Below are 19,781 nucleotides of genomic sequence, written 5' to 3' on the forward strand. Positions count from 1 at the left end.
GTTCCTCTTATTGTGGTAACCTCCGATCACAAAATTATTTTTTTCCAACATAGTATTTTTTGGGATTATTTGGGAATTTCACATCATGTACCCCAATCGTACTCACTCCCTAGTCTTCTCATGTCCACCTCTACCCTTGTGACCTCCCATCCCATAAAAAGAAGAAAGAAAGAAAGAAAGAAAGAAAGAAAGAAAGAAAGAAAGAAAGAAAGAAAGAAAAAGCCCAAGTCTAATTTGTATTGTCCATATATTCACTGGAGTAAGGTCAAAATCCCAATGGCCAGTCCCCTAAAAGAAACTGAGTCTTTCTCCACCTGCACCCCTGCCAGAAGCATCAGTTGTGGAGAGCTACACTTCAGCATCTTTATCGCAATTTTTAAGAGTTCTCTTTAATGGCTTCCTGTCTAGACTGTTACGTTTGGGTTGTGGGGTTGTGGTTGTGGGTAGGGGGTGGGGTGGGGGTGATAGAGAGGTGGTCACAAAAGCCTTCTATGTCTGTCCTCCTAAACTGGGTGTCTGCAGTCATAGATTACACTGCAAAAGTAGCTTTCTTGCCCTTCACAGTTAGGAGGAACACGGACCCTGGGCCTCTAGTGGTTTCTGGCAACAGCACAGACCACGAACATCCACATGGTCCCCAGCATCAGCACGCATCAAGGCCCTCCACCTGGCACCCGGTGGCAGCATGGACCACGGGCATCAGCAAGGCCTTCTGCTGAAGTACGGGTCGTGGACACCAACATAGCGCTCAGCAGCGGCACAGGTCAAGGACATCAACGTGGCCTCAGGTGGCAGCACAGACCACAGATGGACCACAGACTCAGCATGGCCCCAAATGGCTGCACAGCCCATGGATAACTGTAGTGGGAATTCTTGTTTCTTAAAAAAAAAAAAAAAAAACAGAAATATTATGCGTTTTCATTTTAATCCCAGGTGTGGGATATGGGGCTGTTTCAGATTATCCACAGCAGCTGACTGTGATTTGCCTTGTGCTCTAGCGTGCAAAATCTGAGATTGGGTGACATTTGGAATTCTGGGAACTTTTCAGAGGGTGTATAAATGCAGTAGGCCTGATAGGTGGGTTGTTGGTTGTTGGTTGGTTGCTGTTGGTTGTGGTTTGTTAAGTAGTAATGTATATAAAAAAACCAACAAGCTGGGTGTGGTGGCGCATCTCTGTAATGCCAGCACTCGGAAGCAAAGGCAGGCAGATCTCTGTGAGTTTGAGGCCAGTTCCAGGAGAACCAAGGCTACACAGAGAAACCCTCTCTTGAAAAAAAAAAAAAAATCAGATTCTTCTGCTTCTCTGGCTTTGTTGATATTTTTGGCTTTGCTTGATGCAGCTTCTTCAAAAGGTTTAACAGATTTATTGACTTTATTTTATGTTTTTGAGTGTTTTGCTTGTATGCTGTCTGTGCACCTTGTGCATTCAGAGGTCAGAAGAAGGCATTGGATGCCCTGGAATTGGAGTGTCAGGAGTTGTGAGCCACCACTATGTGGGTGCTGAGAACTGAGCCTGAGTCCTCTGCAAGCGCTTCTAACCACTGGGCCACCTCACCAATCCCTAACGGCAGCTTGATGACTCAGCAGTAAAACGCTAAACTGAGTTCAGTTCCTGGAATTCACAAGGCGGAAGGGGGCAAGTTAAGTTATGCTCTGGCCTTTGCACACAGGCCATTACAAGTGGTGTGTGGCTCCTCCTCCTCCTCCTCCTCAGCAGATGAATGAATGTGATTAAAGAGAAAGGGGAAGGGAAACACATTTGAGCTTTAAATCTCCCGAAGTTGCCTCAGCCAGTGGGGAAAGGGCAGCAGATGTAGTCTTGGGGGTAAATTCTTGCCTCTGTTGCAGCTGGGAGCGTGCAGTGAGTGGGTAGCGCAGTTCCAGGTCGCAGCCTTACCTCTGATTCTGGTCTCTAAACATTGTAATCCATTCTCGGCACGCACCCGCAGCTGCCTGCCCTGGGGTTGTGTGGCGGGGTCTATAGCTGTTGCAGGGTTCAAGACTGACGTTGTTAGAAGGAATCTCAATTTGCTGGTCACACTTTCTCCTGGAAGTTACAAGCTGTGACTGTTAACACCATCAACCTGCCAGGTCTAGACTGACTTGGAGATTCACTCTGGGCTTGTCTATGAGAAAGTTTTTAGACCGGGTTAATTAAGGTGGACACTCCACCCATGGTCCGCAGAGTAGCACTAGTCGGGAAAAGTGGGCCCATGAGACACTGCCCTTGCTGGAGGGACCACGGCAATTAGCTGTTGAGAAGGGATGGCGTTTTCTTCATTGATGCAGGCACAGATCAGTTGGCCTTGCTCCACTAAATAACCCTTCTCATGACTGTAACAAGTGCCTGACGAAGCAGCATAAGGAGGGAACCGTTTATTTTGTTCACAGTTTGAGGTTGCAATGAATAATGTTGGGAAAGGAATGGTTGTGGAGCAGGAGAGCGGCTAGGTCACACCCACAGTCAGGAAGCAGAGGGACACAAATGCTGACTTTCAGCTCAGCGGGGGGCGGGGTGGGGTGGGGCGGGGTCAGGGGGCGGGGCGGGGCGAGGTCAGGGGCTGGGGCAGGGTCCTCCCAGGCGCTTCATTTACTTTATTACTGTAGTGTTTGACAACTTCATATTCATATATAATGAATTTAAGCAATTTTCAACCCTTAGTCTTGGCTCTCATCCCCCTTCCTCTCCCACTGGGGGGCGGGGGGGAACCTTTCTCAAAAAGTCTCCTCCTACTTTCTTCTCTTATTTGTAGGTCTCTGTGATGGCTGGTTTTAAATGTTAGCGTGCCACAACCCAGAACCACAGGGTCAGAAAGCCTCAGGTGAAGGGCTGTGGGAACATCTGGCCTGTGGGTGATTATCTTGACTGCTAATTGACGTGAAACAAGCAGCCCTTTGTGGGCAGCACTTTGTGTGTGTGTGTGTGTGTGTGTGTGTGTGTGTGTGTGTGTGTGTGTGTGTGTGTTTCTTCCCCCATTTGGGCCCCAGACTGTGTATGTGAGAAGGAATGCCAGCAGGCAGCCGGTGCATTTTTCTCTCTCCTCTTGACTGTGGATGTGATGTGAGAGCATCTTGACTCTCCCAAAACGATGGACTGTCTGTCACCTGGAATTTTAAACTAAAATAAAACCCCTCACAGTTGCCTTTGGTCATGTGTTTTATCATGGCAACAGAAATGCCACTAGGATAGTGGGCCACTGAGAGACACTCTGGACTGGGGAGCTGTGCTGAGACTTGTTCTAGATCTTTGCAGTGGACGCTTAGCTTCTGCTTATACTAGAAGAGGTTTTGGTGCTGAGTTAGAATAGCCCCTTGCAGTGGCCAGAATGGAAAAGATTTTTTTAAAAATCAAAATCAACCTATCTCATTATTAACTTACTCCCTGTTAATGGCTTAGATATGAATGGTCCATGTTCCTCCCTCTGCCCCCATTCAAGTGTTGGATGGTTGGTCTCTAGTTTGTGGCCTATTTTGGAAAAGTCTGGAAACTGAAGGAAGTGGGGTCTGTTTGGCAAAAGTAGGTTACCGTGGGTGTTAGGGTTAGGACTGTCTGGAGGAGTAGCACTAATGACAGGGTTTGGGTAGACTGACACCATCTGTCTGTACACCTGTGAGGCCAAGACTTGAAGCTAAAGCCCTGGAAAGCTGTTGAGGAAATTTTACAGTCCTCAGTAGACGCTGGAGTCTGATGCCAGCGAAGGACAGCCGCAGCAGATGACTGACACGTCCACCAGTAAGATGAAAAGGCAGGTGGGCAAGGTGCCGTCTCCTCTCCAACCTCTTTTATCTGCGACACCCATCACAAGGAGCCATATACCCTGCCCCGGCCCGCCGGGGTTCGACTAATGCTCGGGAGGAGAATTTTCCTGTATGGAGACAGAACACTAGACACGAAGAAGGGGGCAAGTCTGCATTCTGATCAAACCCCGTTTATTGAAAATTTTCACAGTGTTTATATAGGCACAGAGGCATGGGTATTTGCGTAAGCAAGGGTTGCTATGGGTACCTAACTCTAGAATGCTCCAGCAGCTTTACAGCTGCTAATTGCAGGAGAGAAATTCCAGGAAAATCGTGAAAGATCTGGTTAGTCAGAAAAAAGCTCCTGGAACTGCTGCTCACAGGCAGCTGGCCTTTCATCTGATCTTATCAGTAGTCCCACCGGAAAAGGAGTAGCTCGGGGGTCTAGAATGACCAGCCCCCACAATAAACCACAACAGGTGTCTAACTGCTGACCTACAACAAGGTCAGCTAGTTTCTGGTGAATGGCAGACTTCTGGAGAAGTAGGAACCTAGGCTCTGAAAAGATGGAAGAACATTGGCCATGTAGCCCATCCCCAACAATGAAAAGGCAGGTGGGCAAGCAATGCCGTCTCCTCTCCAACCTCTTCTATCTTCGACACCCATCACAAGAAGCCGTATATCCCGAGGGAACGTTTCTTTCAGTTTGTCTTTTCTGGAAGTTTCCTCAGAGATGCACCTACAAGACATGTCTCTAGGCCAATTGATTCCAGATGCCGTCAAATCGACAGGCACGGATTCGCCATTGCGCTGGGGCGAGACTCTGAAGCTTGTGTCTGGTCTCCAGTCTTCCTAGGATTTGCTGCGAAGGGAAGCGTGGTCTCTGCCACACATTCCTGCTGTGATGTTTTTGACCTTACCAGGGTCCAGAAACACAGAGCCAAGTAACAGTGGAGTTTGGAACCTCTGAAACGTTGAGTCAATAAATGTCTTCTCCCCAAGCCGTTTCTGTCGGGTGTTTGTTCCCACACACACACCCTCACATCCCGTAGGTAACTTCTCCTTTGCGTCTTTGGGCTTTTGTTCTTCTTTCCTTCAGCCCTTAGCTGCTAATAATAGTTTCACTTTTGTCAGTTTAAATCAACTACAGTTTTTTCTTTCTGACTATAAAGGTTCCCCCCCCTCAAGGCCACAGCTGTAATCCTAGCATTTTGGAGGCTGAAACAGGAGGATTACAAGGTTGAGACCGACGTGGCCTGTTGCAATCATCCCTCACACCTGCAAAAAAAAAAAAAATCCCAATAATTTTTTTTTTCCTATTTTGAGTTAGGGTCTCACTATGTAGCCCTGGTTGACCTGGAATTCTCTATGAGGCCAGGCTGGTTTTGAACTCCTAAAGATGCCTTTAATGCCAGCACTCAGGAGGCAGAGGCAGGCGGATTGCTGCGAGTGCGACGCCAGTCTGGTGTACAATGTGAGTCCAGGACAGCCAAGGCTACACAGAGAAACCTTGTCTCGAAAAACCAAAATAAAGACTCATCTCTGCCTTTTGTGTGACCACTCCTGGCTCATGACCCCAATATTTCTGAAATAAAAACTGTGTGGAGGAAAATGAAAATCGCTTCCCCTGGCAGATGAAGACTGGTCACAGACCCTTGGGCACAGAGTTGAGAAGCGTGCTGCTCGCCATGAACACGGAGAATCTCTGTAGCCACTTAGTGAATAGAACCTGGTGGCAGTGACTTTGGAACATTCTGGGAGAAACCCAAGCCACATGGAGAGATGCTGCAGCCGACAGCACCAGCCTTAGTCTGCAGCCAGTGCCAACGCTCAGCTGTGTGCATGACCCACCTTGGAAGGCCAGCCTAAGGGCGTTTGGATAGCTGCAGCAGTAGTCATGATCTGATTGCAGTCACGTGAGATACTTCAGTGGGAACTGTGAGCCAGGAGCCCCAGAAGCCATAACAACAGTAACAATAAATTTCCCACAAAATAAAGTGCTGTGTTAAGTTTTGGAGTGGTTTGCGAGGAAGTAACTGATAACGTCATGTGTTAGTAACTCACTGTCTCAGAGATGACGATATTAGCATTTATCCATTCATTTGTATTTAATTTTTGTTTTCAAGCCAATATTATTTATTCTTTGAAAATTTATACATTTATGCAATGTATTTTGATCAAATACATCTACAGTCACCTTGTCCAACCTCTCTGCCCTGTCACCCATTGTACTGGCTAGTTTTATGTCAGCCAGAGATACCTGAGAAGAGAAATCTCAGTTGAGGAAAATGTCTCCATTAGATTCACTAATTTTTTTTTTTTTTTAAATTAGTGATCTAAGGGGGAGGGCCTGGCTCATTATGGGAGGTGCCATGCCTGGGATGGTGGTCCTGGGTTCTATAAGGAAGCAGGCTGAGCAAGCCGTGGGGAGCAAGCCCATAAGTAGAGCCCCTCCATGGCCTCAGCATCGGCTCCTGCCTTCAGGTTCCTGCCCTGTTTCAGTTCCGGTACCGACTTGCATCCATGATGAACAGTGCTGTGGAAGTGTAAGCCAAATAGACCCTTTGCTCTAAGTTGTTTTTGGTCATGGTGTCTCATCATAGTGGTAGCCCCCAAACTAAGACACCCTTCTAACTTCATATCCTTCTTTGCCAGAAATAATCTCAAGTTCAATTAGCTCTTCCCTTATGGACATAGGTGTCAGGCCACCCACTGGGGTATTTATTGCTTTTGTTTTTTTTTTTAAGATAATGTCTCCATTTGTATCCCAGGTTGACCTTAAATTTGTGGGAACCCTCCTGCATCAGCCTCTGGATGCTTAGATTACAGATGTGTGCCACCTTACTTTTTTTTTTTTTTTGGTTTTTGTTTTTCAAGAAAGGGTCTCTCTGTGTAGCCTTGACTGTCCTGGACTCACTCTGTAGACCAGGCTGGCCTCGAACTCACAGTGATCCACCTGCCTCTGCCTCCCGAGTGCTGAGATTAAAGGCTTGTGCCACCACCGCCTGGCTCACATTGTGTGTATATGTGTATATATGATGTATGCATGTATTTGTGTGGGTGTGCACATGTATGTGTGTTTGCATACATACATGTATGTGTTTTCATGCTTAGGTCAGAGATTAGAGTTGTCAGGTGTCTTCCTCCATCACTCTCCATTTTTTTTTTTCATTTTTTTTGAGACACACTGAATGTGGACTCTCATTGATCAGCCAAACTGGTGGGCCAATGCCAGCCAGGGGTCTGCCTGTGACTGTCCTCAGTGCCGGGGTTACAGGTGTGTCTCACCATGCCTAGCTTTCACATGGGTTCTGGGAAACCCAACTCTAATTTTCTTTTCTTTCTTTCTTTTTTTTTTTTTAAAGATTTATTTATTTTATTTATTGCATATGAGTGCTTTATCTGCAGAAGAGGGTATCAGATTACATTATAGATGGTTGTGAGCCACCATGTGGTTGCTGGGAATTGAACTCAGGACCTCTGGAAAAGCAGGTGGCGCTCTTAACCACTGAGCCATCTCTCCAACCCCCCCCCCCAACTCTAATTTTCATACTTGTGTAGCAGACACTTAACTCGCGTGTGTGAAACAAAATGTACACAATTTTTTTTTTTCCAAGCAGGCAAACATCTATTTCCATCTGGATATTGAAAATAGAACTAGGAATAAAAAAGGTGTCAAGACAGAATGAAGAAAGCCGGGCACATCAGTGCGTGCCCGGGCGCATCATCAGTGCGTGCCTGGGTGCATCATCAGTTCGTGCCCGGGCACATCATCAGTGCGCACTGTGTGGGTAAAGGTACTTGCCACTAAGCCTGATGGCCTGAATTTGATCCCTGAGGCCCCACGTGATGGAAAAAGAGAACTGACCCCAATTAGTTGTACTTTGACCTTCATTCATACTTATGCATTGAAACATATAAGCATTCACACACACATACACACCCCAAATAAATAGATGTAAACAAAACAAAAGAAAAACAAACAAACAAAAAACCCCAAAGAGTAAAGAAACCACTTAAAAAAATTTTTTTAATTTAATTTGACCAGAGGAGAGTATTATATATATAAAAATTTAAAGATTAACGTGGATGATAGAACACAAGGTACCAGGCAGATATTACTTTATACAGAGTTTATTAAATGAGCGTGGGGGGAGAAGGAAAGGGGGAAGGGGTATCCCAGAAAGAGAGAAGAGAGAGGGAGGTAGAGGTAGAGAGATGGAGAGAGAGGGAGGGAGGGGGAGGGGGAGAGGGAGGAAGAGAGAGAGAGAGAGAGAGAGAGAGAGTGCCACGTGGATGATCTGTTCTTTTATATGACCCAGGGCAGGGCCACGCCCCCGTGGCAGGTAAGCAGTGACGTCACAGGTAGGCAAACTGATGCAGAATCCTAACAGAGTGTGAATTCAGATCCCCACCACCACAAATTAAACAGTCAATTATCCCGGATTTGGGGAAATCTCAGAGGACAGCATGCTCCAAGTGTAATGGGCGAGTGTGGGGGATGGTCATTTTAAGACCCCCAAGCTCATAATAAGAGCTACTCCTTTCTGGCCATAAACTAGCTTTTCCAATAAGACTACTGGTAAAACCAGATAATGGCCAGCTCCCCACCAGCAGCAGTTCCAAGAACTTTTTCATGACTAACCAGATCTTTTACAACTTCCCTCTCTCTCTGGAATTTCTCCCCCTTCTGTGATCATAGCAGCTGTAAAAGTAGACACCTCCTGGAGCATTTCACAGTTAGGCATCCATAGCAACCCCAGCTTACGCAAATACCCATGCCATCATGCCTATAAAAACCCTGTGAAAAATTTCAATAAATAAGGTTTGATCAGAATCCAGACTTGCCTCCTGTTTCTTGTGTCTCCTGCCCTCTCTCACTCCCGCACCCCTTCCCAGGTTCCCGTTTGAAAACCCTGCGGGGCCAGGGCAGGTGAGCCTCGCCCTGGGAAAACCACCTTCCTGACCATGGTGTCTACCCTGCCAGGTAAGTATGAGAAACCACTGTTTTTAAGAATGAGACTCTGGAGTGATCTGCATGTCCAACAAGGCAGCAATGGCTGAATATCTCACGAATGTCATCCTTCAGTTCCGTTGTAAATAACTTCAAGTTCTTTTTCAAAACTTTCATGAACTATATAGAACACCAAGCTATGTCTTGGATATATGACTCTTAATGGGATCCTAAGTTGATAGTTTCTTCACTCTTGGGTGTCGCGCGCACCTTTCGCCGATAAAGGAGACGCGGCAACTCAGGATTCTTCTGACAGCGATTTTATTGTACAGCTCTCTGCAGACTGATGGAGAAGGACCCTCTCCCCGTAAAATCCACGGCTTATATAGGAACTATCGAGGCATGGAGGGACGTGTCTTCTCGTCATTGGTGCTCTAGAGAATACCTAATTAGCATACCGCCTGCGTAAGCGGGTTATGTAAGGGTGACGTGCTTGCGCATGCGCACTGGCCATAAGGGCTTCCGTGAAGAATCAGGAAACAGGAAGCCAGCGCCATCTTGGAATGGCGGAGCGGCTCCCGACACTTGGGGTGTGTATAGGTGGGCATGTACCAGCTTGTAGGAGTTGGTTCTTTCCTTCAGCCGTGTGGATACTGGGGATCAAACTCACTCAGTGCTTAGCGGCAAGTCCCTTTACCAACTGAGCCACCTTGCTGGGCCAACTCTTGGCTGTTGCTTTTAAAACAAGATTTATTCATTTTATCTTACGTGTGTGGGTGTTTTACCTGCCATGCATGTCTGTGCACCACGCGCATTCAGTGCCAAAAGGGGGCATCGGATCCCCTGGACTGGAGTTAGAGATGATTTTAAGCCTCCATGTGAGAACCAGATGTGGGTCCCCTCTGAGAGCAGCCTGGTCCTAAACGCCGAGCCGTCTTTTTTTTGTTTTTTGTTTTTTGTTTTTGTTTGTTTTTTGAGACAAGGTTTCTCTGTGTAGCCTTGGCTGTCCTGGACTCACTTTGTAGACCAGGTTGGCCTCGAATTCACAGCGATCCTCCTGCCTCTGCCTCCCAAGTGGTGGGATTAAAGGCGTGCGCCACCACCGCCCGGACGTCTTCCTTGCTTAAAAATAAAATAAAATAAAATAAAAAATAAAAAAATTGACCTCTTCCAGAGGGAAATCAGTACCAAATGGGTGTTGCAGAGCCTCCACCCTCTTTGAATCTCTCACAGCTTTTGCTTCTTACTTCTCTATTTTTACCCCTGCTGGCTTTCGTGGCTTCCTCAAAGTGTGTCTGCAGTCCTGCAACCCCACAGTTCACACTTCCAGACTCTCGTTGCTTTCAGTCATGACTTTGAAAGTTCTTCTGGTAACAGGTATGTCAGGGTATTGGGGGATCGTCAGGGTGAGGAGAAGGGATTAGGGGGTGGGGGTGGGGTGCCTCAGGGTGGGAAGGAGGGATTCTTTGGGCCTAAGAGTGGAGAGGACAGTCATAGGACGAGGAAGGTGGGAGGAGGCAAAGGGCTTTAGGGAATGCGGGGTACTAAGGATCGAACTCAGACTCAGGCAGTCAGTGCTTAGTGGCAAGCCCCTTTACCAACTAAGCCACATTGCTGGGCCAATTCTTGGCTATTTCTTTAAAAAAAAGAGAGAGAGATTCATTTAATTTCTTTTATTATTATTATTATTATTATTATTATTATTATTATTATTATTATTATTATTATTATTATTGTTAGTGTTAGGGGGTATGGGTGTTTTGCCAGTGGAAGTCGGAGGGGGCCATCAGAAAGAGAGGGGGGATCTTTGGGGCTACAAGTAGAGAGAAAGAAAGTCAGAGAACAGGAAGGAGGTGGGTGGGGAGAGGCAAAGGGCGTTCGGGAAGGATGAATGATTCAAGAAGAAAAAGAGGAGAGGTAGACAAGAGGACAGGCCAGGGAAGCCTGCACGAAGGACTCAACCCCATCGGCTCTGCATAGAGGAGGCCACTGAGGCCCAGAGAGGTGCCGGGATAGCACCATGGAGCGCAGCTGCAGCCGGTGTGTTTCCTTCTGCGCTCCACTTAGCATTTCTACTTAGCTCAAAGTTCTAGCTACCTAGCACCTGGCGTGAGTGTTTGTTGAATGACGGATAAATCAAAAGGGGGTTTGAGTTTGTTTCCTTTTATGTCGCTTTTTTTTTTGTAGGGAGTGAGTCAAGAAGGGAAGGGGCTGACTGAGGGTTGCATAGGAAGGAAACTTTCTAACTGAGGTCTTGGTTGTGTAAATCATTGTGGTTGTGAAAGGGGGGAAGAGGCCGCTGTGGGCTTAGACGGGGTTACCTTATACCCCATGAAAGGCTCCCGTGGACTCGGCGCGTTTGGCAATGGGTTAAATGTGGCTACTCTTTTGAAAGGCGGACCTCTGTCACTCATCAGCGACAGAGGTTGCTGAGTGAACTCCCCAGTTAAGTGAACTACGAACAAGCCTGTCTCTCAGAAATTGTCATAACTGATTACAGCTTGAATTTCCTTGATGAAAACTTGGTAGGGATGAGGCCTGGGGCTTGCCTAGCATTTATGAAACTCTAAATTTGATTCCTATGGCCAGATAAACACCTGTGATCCCTGCATAATGGGGTGGGGTGTGGGGTGTGGGGGTGGGGTGTGGAGGTGGGGTGTGGGGGTGGGGTGTGGGGGTGGGGTGTGGGGTGTGGGAGTGGGGTATGGGGGTGGAGAGTGGGGTGTGGGGGTGGGGGTGGGATGTGAGGGGTGGGGAGTGGGGTGTGGAGGTGGGGTGTGGGGAGTGGGGTGTGGGGGTGGGGTGTGGTGGTGTGGTGGTGGGGTGTGGGGTGTGGGAGTGGGGTATGGGGGTAGAGAGTGGGGTGTGGGGGTGTGGGGTGGGATGTGAGGGGTGGGGAGTGGGGTGTGGAGGTGGGGGGTGGGGAGTGGGGTGTGGGGGTAGGGTGTGGGGTGTGGGGTGTGGGAGTGGGGTATGGGGATAGAGAGTGGGGTGTGGGGGTGTGGGGTGGGATGTGAGGGGTGGGGAGTGGGGTGTGGAGGTGGGGAGTGAGGTGTGAGGTGTGGGGGTGGGGAGTGGGGAGGTGACTAGAGGCAGAAGAATCAGGAGTTTAAGATTATCTTCATCTACACAAGGAGTTCAGAGCCAGCCTAGAATAGGTGAGACTTTGTCTTGAAAAGCTTTCCCTCAAGCAGTGCGGGTGCCATGGAACATCCCTTTAATGCCAGCACTCAGGATTCAGAGACAGGTGGATGTCTGTGAGTTCGAAGCCAGCCTGGTCTATGGAGCTAGTTCCAGGACAGCCAGGGAATCCACAGAGGAACCCTGACTCTAAACCACCACCACCACCACCACCACCACCATTTTCCTCCATGGTCTTGCCAGGCAGTCCTGACTAGTCTGGAACACACTAGTGAGTCTTTTGCCTCTGCCTCCCCAGTGCTGGGTTCTGTTTAACCTCTGTAGAAAACAGTGAACGGACTGCATTATGATGGTCCACCCCTGCACCCCCAGCATCTGGGAGGTAGGATGGGGGGCAGGAAGATCAGGAGGTCTTGTAACCACAGTTACACTCTAGTGCTCCAGGCCAGGCTGCTCTATATACAACGCTGTCTCACAGCACCACAACAGACAGATCCCACGCCCGTGAAGCCCTGCCTGGGCTGCCAGTTTCAGTGAGTGTGGGCAGGAACGATGAGGCGGGGCAGGGGGGGGGGGAGGGAGAGGTGTGCTGTCCTCTTAACCGTGTCGGCTCCTTCTCTTGGACTCTCGTTTCCTTGTTATCCTTCCAGTGCTGGGCTTATGTCATGGATTCAATCTGGACACGGAACATCCCATGACCTTCCGAGAGACTGCAAGAGGCTTCGGGCAGAGTGTGGTCCAGCTTGGTGAATCCCGGTAAAGGCTTCAGGGGAGCCTTTGGTCTAAAAGCTGGGGGTGGGGTGGGAAGAGAAAGAGTTTCCTTATTGATCCCTCCCCCCCCACTTTGCTTCCGTTTCTGGGGATGGAGTCCGAGGCTTGCCAATGCCCTGCCGCTGAGCTGCAGCCCTCTGCTCTCTTGGCTGCTTTTTCTGTTTTGAATCAGTAATGAGGTTCCAGGAGTCCAAAGTCACAAGATCCAAGAAAGTTGGGATTAAAAAAAAAATCTTTCTTACTCCTTGTACTTCCCTTCCTAGGAGGGGCCCCTGACAGCTTTCTTCTGTGGTTCTTCAGGAAGGATTTTTAATCTGGTTCATAGCTGCCTCCGCTGCTGCCCAAATCCTGCCCTCAAGCTGCAGCATGAGCTTTGTTCAAATTATGGCCTACTTCCAGGTTATTACTGTAAATACTTCTAAGACTTTTTTTAGTGTGTGTGTGTGTGTGTGTGTGTACACATGCCACAGCATGCATGTGCGGAAGTCAGAGCTACTTGTTGGAGTTGGTTTTGCCACGAGGGCCCCGGGGATGCACAGAGCTTGTCACCTTTGTCCAATGAACCGTCTCTCTGCCATGAAGTTAAACTTTATTGAGCACGTTCCTGCCTACTTGCTACTCAGAATAAAGGGAAGTGATGAAGGATAGAGGCCACAAAAATCTAAAGCAATTTTTAAAAAGAGAAATAACTTACTTGGAAGTATCTTCTCAGAATAAAGACGTCTTGGGGTCTGCAGTCACGGGGGGCGGGGGGGGCACTGTGAGCAATAGCTCTCTCATGTCTAGAAAACACCGTTTCGCTATCGTCGTCCATTGCTTCCGGCTCGCACAATCTTCCCACTTCCTGTTCCGTAATGAGCCCTGAGCCTTGAGAGGAAGTGTGTAGTATGGATGTCTCATTTAGAGCTGGGCACTTGAGTCTCTCATTCTCTATGTATGGACCCGTTGTGGTTCTGTAATTATGACCATCTATGGAAGAAAAAGCTTCATTTGTGAGGATTGAGAGAGGTGCTAATCTAAGGTATAATGGAAGTTCTTCAAAAGAAGGTTAATAGGGTGCCCAATTAGTAGACCAACAGCAGTAGATTCTCCCCTCAGGCCTATGGCACACCTAACTACAAGACTCTTGACCCAGTTAGCAGTACTAGATATGCATTTTATCTTGTGGACCAGACTCTGATGCAAATAGAGAGCAAAGGCTACTGCTTGTCTTGGGTTTCTATTGCTCTGATAAAATACCATGACCTAAAGCAACTCGGGGGAGGAAGAGGCTAATTTGGATTGCAAATCCAGTGTCGCCTGTCCACCAAGGGAAGCCAAGGCAGGAATCTGGGGACGGGAATTTAGAGGAAGGAATCGCAGCAGAAGCCCTGAAGGAACTTTGCCTCTTGGCTTGCGTAGCCTGGTTCTGAAGCAACACAGAACCACCTGCCCAGGGGTGGCACTGCTCCCAAGACTCTCGTATCAACCACTAAGCAAGGAAGTGCCCCTACAGTCCAATTTGATGGAGGCGACTCCTTCACTGAGATTACCTTTTCCCTCATGTGTCTGGGCTTGCGTCAAGATGAGAAAAGCTAACAAACACATTCCCATAATATTCATGCCACTAGTACACCAGGGGGCACTTGGATGTTGTGCCAGGCCAGTCCTTATTGTTGCTGTGTAAAACTTTGGGGTTACTTTCTCACTGGTAATATGCATGGAGCCGTCCGGCACTGTGGAAGCTAGCCAGTTGGGATGAAGTGTCCAGCTCGGTACCAACTTGGTTTCTCCATACTCGACGACTCAAGTGTGTGTTGTCTTAAGCAGTAAGCTATGGTCGTCAAATTCTGGAGGGTAAGCGAGAGCAGTGGCTGTAGTCTATAATGTTTGGAGGGGGAGTTTAAGAGATCCCACTGACCAACGACTTGAAAATAATAGGTCCTGTATATCTAGGCTTTTTATTTGATAGCTCATGGTATCTGCTCTATATACATTGTGTGTGTGTGTGTGTGTGTGTGTGTGTGTGTGTGTGTGTGTGTGTATGTATGTGTGTGTGTGTGTGTGTGTGTGTGTGTGTGTGTATGTATGTGTGTGTGTGTGTGTACATGCACATACATATAATGTACATATTTTAGGGAGCTCCTTTAGTAGTTGGTCTCTATACTGCTTTTTTAAAAAAGTTTTTTATTATTAGTTGCCCCTTCCATAAGCATTCCTCTCTTAGCCCTCCTGCCTCACTGTCCTCCTTTCTCTCTCCGTGCCACTTTTATTCTATGTCTTCTCCCTTAACACTGCCCTCCCCATGATCCCTTATTACTTCCTGACTTCTATGGGTACCCCAGCTGAAACCAGATAGACAAAGATCCAAAGACTGCACCCACATAGGAGCGAGAACATGTGGTGTGTGTCTTTCTGGGTCTGGGTTACCTCACTCAGGATGCTTATTTCTAGTTCCATCCATTTGCCTACAAATTTCATACTTTCCCTTTCCTTTCTATTACATCATGCACGTGTACCACATTTTCATTATGTTAGCCGAGGGACATCTGGGCTGCTGCCATTTCCTGGATATTGTGACTACAGCAGCAGTGGACGAGCTGGTCTCTCTGTAGAAGGAAATGGCACCCTTTGGGCATGTGCCCAGAGCTGGTGTAGTTGGATCTTGGGGTAGATCTATTTTGATCTTTTTGAGGAAACGCCACACTAATTTTCATAGTGCCTGTGCCAGTTTGCTCTCCCACCAACAGTGACTTCCTCACATCAGCATTTGTTGTAATTTTCAAAATAATCTTAGTCATTCTGCCCGGGGTGAGATAAAATCTCAAAGCATTTCCCTTTAATTTGCACTTCCCTGATCGATAAGGATGTTGAATGTTAAAATTTTTTTTTCTCAAAAAAAAAAAATTGAGATTTTTATTTATTTCCATTCCAACTGTATGTTGTCTGCATGTCTGTGCACCATGTGCATGCAGTGCCTATAGAGGCCAGAAGAGGGCGTTAGATCACCTGAGACTGGAGTCATAGATGATACCCGAGCTTTTATTTGATAGCCACAGTGTCTGGGAGAGGAATTGCCTCCTCCATTATAGAGTAATGCCCTATAAATAATAAAAAAACTATATACATATGTGTGTGTGTCTGTGTGTGTGGGTATATGAATATTAGTTGTACACACACAATAAAATATGTGTCTGTATACACATACATATGATGTATATGTTTTAGGAAGCTTCTGTAGTCATTGGTTTCCATATTGCTTTCTTTCTAAAGGTTTTTATTGTTAGTTATTCCTCACTATACTTATTCCTCTCTTAGCCCTCATTTTCCCCTGCTGTGTGGGTGCTTGGAATTGAACCCGGGTCCGCTGGATGAGAAGCCAGTGCTTTTAACTGCTGAACCATCTCTCTAGTTGTCTTATTTTTAAAAGAAGAAGAAGAAGGAGAAGAAGAAGAAGAAGAAGAAGAAGAAGAAGAAGAAGAAGAAGAAGAAGAAGAAGAAGAAGAAGAAGAATATTATTTATGTTGGATAGAAAAAAGGAGTGGCCAGGGGACCTGGTACCTTCAACCTCCATGAACACTGAACTCACATGCATATACCTCACACAGACAGACAGACAGACAGACAGACAGACACACACACACACACTTTAAACAAATCTTAGCCTAGTGTGAGAATGAGACCAGCCTGGTCTACATAATGAGTTCTAGGACAGCCAGAGTGACATAGTGAGACACTATCTTAAAAAAAAAAAAAAAAAAAAAAAGAGAAAAAGAAAAAGAAAAATAGAGAGCGAGCGAGAGAGATTGAAGTAAGATATAGTCATAGCTACCATGACAGGATCATGGAGAGAGTCCCAGAGGGAAGCTGTGAGACATCCTGAGGATCCAAAGAAAAATGCTCGGCTTTTATAGCTCTTCAGGAGATGATGGAAAGTTCTGCAGCACTTGGTTTGGTGTAAGGTGGCGTATGTGATGAGCAGAACAGGTGCCAGGTGCCGAGTAGGGCATAAATTAGCAGTAAGATCACATGCACAGAAGTCTTCTTCCCTCTGTCCCAGGGAACGGGTGTAGCTGGACTTTTACTACTTTGTGGAGTCTTCTTCCACCCTTCTCCACTCCTTTTCTTCTTCCCTTTCAACCCCTAACACTAGGTATGAGAGAAAAAAGCATAGAATGTAAAGGAAAGAGATCCCTGAATAAAGTCAGGGGTTGGAAAGCGGTGACATTATTGTTATACTACTTCCTGCTGATTAGGGACGTAGAGTTCTTGGGGCAAGTTTGATATTCATTTTCCAGGATATCTACTTGTTTTCTTCCTTGTGCACAACTGCTTAGCAAACTGCAAATATCCACCAACAACCCACCACACCTCTCAGGGCCCTAGAATTCATAAACCTCTGAAAAGCTCCCAGAATTCCAAACACAGTTACAGAAATTATCTGCGGCTGGAAAAACCAAGCCCCTGCCAACGGCACAGAGCAAATCATAGTCAGCTGCTGGGGAGCAGCTCCATCGCCCCACACCTGGGATTAAAACAAAACCATATTCTTATAATATTTCTGTATTTTTATAGAAACTAAAATTCCAAAATTCTCACTACAGGGGAGCTTCTGGGGGGGGGATGTGGCTTGATATTTTCAGACTGTGCAATCTGACCTCTAGTAGTGTATGCATGTACAGTGTGTGTGTGTATGAGGGAGAGAGAGAGAGAGAGAGAGAGAGAGAGAGAGAGAGAGAGAGAGAGAGAGAGAGAGAGAGGAGAGAGAGGGAGGGGAGAGCGAGAGGAGGAGAGAGGAGAGAGAGAGAGAGAGAGAGAGAGAGAGAGAGAGAGAGAGAGAGAGAGAGAGAGAGAGAGCGCACACACGTATGGAGGTCAGAGGATCACTTTTGGGAGTCAGTCCTCTCCTTTCATCATGGGACCTGGGGATTGAGCTGAGGTCATCACGTTTGTGTGGCAAGGCACCTTCACCATTGGTGCCATCTCACCAGCTGGTTTTCTCTTTTCATGGGAGGTGTATTTGTTGTGTGACTTTTCCTGGAAAGATGTGATCAAATATATGTTCACTGCAGGGAGGACACTAACCAGAGACCAAAGAATGATTCCGTCCATGTCTAGCTCTGGGCCAATAACTTTAACTGGGATTGCTTAAGGGGTTACCCACAGGAGCAGGAGCAACTTACAAGAGAATCCTTCTCCCTGCCAACCCTTAAAGGGCTTGTGAGCCCCTCCCTCCTCTCCAATTGGAGCGTTGGTGGAGTCAGTCTCTTCCTGTTCTCTTCTGATCACTCCAGCTGCTGGGAGTTCAAGATGGCAGTGGGCATTCTGGGCCCAAGAGCACTTGTTCCACAGGAGACCCTTTTCTGTTGATGCTTCCCCACCCCCCTTTTTCAACTCTTCTACTTCCTGGTTTGCAGGAAGACCAGAGGAGGAAGGCAACCTGGGGTGTAAGTTTCCTAGATTATCATTTATCTTTTGGCTTTTTTTTTTTTTTTTTTTTTTTTACACATGAGCTAGGAATGGTTTATTTGCCTTTCCAGGCTTTGATCTTCCTCAGAACCCAGCTCCTTGCCCTCCGGCACATAGCCGTCCACTCTGCCACACTGGCCTGGTCTTGAGACGATACAGGCACGAATCGTGCCCTGCTGGAACTGCCCCTCCAGAGGATTGCTGATTTTGGCTTTCTTTTTCCTCTCATCGTATTTCTTCTGAGTTTTCTTTGATCATTTTTTTGTTTAAAATCTCTTCCTCCTCAGAAGTCAGCTTGGCTCCCTTCTTGCGGCCCAGGGGCGGCATGTAGTGGGACTCGTACCACTGTCAGTATGGGGTGCTACCAATGAGCACGATGCAGTTCTTCACCAGTCTTGGTGCGCACAAGCTCGTTACTGGATGCATTGTCGACAACATCAATGACCCTTGTTTTACGAGTACAGCACTCAGAGCCCCAGGAGAAGTTGCTCATGTCCAATCTTAGGGCCTGGTACTTCTTATTGCCTCCTCGAACTCGGACTGTGTGCGTGCGACAAGGGCCAGTCCTGGTGTTGGTGGCGGCTGTCCTGGCTCATACTTCCGCTTCTTGTGGTAGGGCTTTCTCTTACCCCCGGTCTTGCGGTGCTTGTGCCAGTTGTCCTGAGAGATGCCCATCGCTTGGCGCTGGCTTGGCTTTGTTTTTAATCATTGTCATATCTATACATTTATTAAAATGGTTATGTGTTCAAAATACCCATTTATTTTGGTTTGAGAATTGCTTATGTGTGTAATATCTTTTGAGCAAACCCACCTCTTAGCGCCTGCTCTCCCATTCCCCCCTATTACTCCATCCCTTTTCCACCCTAACTTTATGTGCTGTTTTCTTAAACCCATTTTTAAAAAAAATTCTCTCAGGGTTTTATGTTATTCTTAGAAAAAGCCTCCCTTTCTAGGATTTAATTTTTTTTTCATTTTTTCTTTGCTATTTCTTGCTATCTGTGGGAGTTCAGGAACCTTACTTCTCTCTGCACCTGTAGCCTCCTCTCCCTGCATTCAGAAGGTTCTTTGTTACTCTCTTCCTACAGAGTCGTTGTTGCAGCCCCCCAGGAGGCAAAGGCTGTTAACCAGACAGGTGGCCTCTATGTGTGTGACTTCAGCACAAGCAAGTGTGAGCCCATCCGCTTGCAAGGTGAGTCTTGACCTTCCCTTTGGCTCCTGAACGGAGTCTACCTGTGAACACACCTAGTTTGTCAAGTGTTCCTGTTTTCTGTGCTCCCCAGCCTCTGCCTTGTCGATAGACTCCCCAGGCAACCCCTCTATGCTCCTTCCTCATAGTCTATCCTGGGTCTCCCAGGCTGAAGTGACACTTTGCAGCTCTTTTTTGCTAAAACAATTAATATTTAATTTTCTATATGTGTGTGTGGTGTGTGCACATGTGTCTGTAGGTGCACGTGCGCTGGGCACAGCTTGTGGTCAGGGTCAGCATCCGTTTCATCCCTGACTGCACTCTATCTTGCTTATTTTGAGTCAGGAATTCATTGATTTGGCAAGGCTTTCTGGGCAATGAATTTCTCTTCTTCTTTCTTCTTCTTCTTCTTCTTCTTCTTCTTCTTCTTCTTCTTCTTCTTCTTCTTCTTCTTCTTCTTCCTCCTCCTCCTCCTCCTCCTCCTCCTCCTCCTCTTCCTCTTCCTCCTCTTCTTCCTCTTCTTCTGTTTATGTTATGTGTATT

At 47.1% G+C, this 19,781-nt stretch overlaps 1 protein-coding gene and 1 pseudogene across 1 annotated transcript in view; one reads left to right on the forward strand and one right to left on the reverse strand.

The window, feature by feature from the left end:
* The first annotated feature begins 8,659 nt into the window (after positions 1–8,659).
* Itgam (integrin subunit alpha M) overlaps positions 8,660–19,781 on the forward strand; it is a 39,274-nt gene continuing 28,152 nt past the window's right edge. Inside the window, exons 1-4 of the mRNA XM_051145378.1 lie at positions 8,660–8,725; positions 9,983–10,069; positions 12,484–12,589; positions 19,138–19,241. Coding sequence (XP_051001335.1) covers positions 8,707–8,725; positions 9,983–10,069; positions 12,484–12,589; positions 19,138–19,241 — 316 coding nt within the window. The 5' untranslated portion in view covers positions 8,660–8,706. The remainder of the gene's footprint in view (positions 8,726–9,982; positions 10,070–12,483; positions 12,590–19,137; positions 19,242–19,781) is intronic.
* Positions 18,108–18,727, reverse strand: LOC127188966 (40S ribosomal protein S8-like; annotated as a pseudogene).

Source organism: Acomys russatus, chromosome 5 (genome assembly GCF_903995435.1).
Source record: "Acomys russatus chromosome 5, mAcoRus1.1, whole genome shotgun sequence".
Lineage (NCBI taxonomy): Eukaryota > Metazoa > Chordata > Mammalia > Rodentia > Muridae > Acomys > Acomys russatus.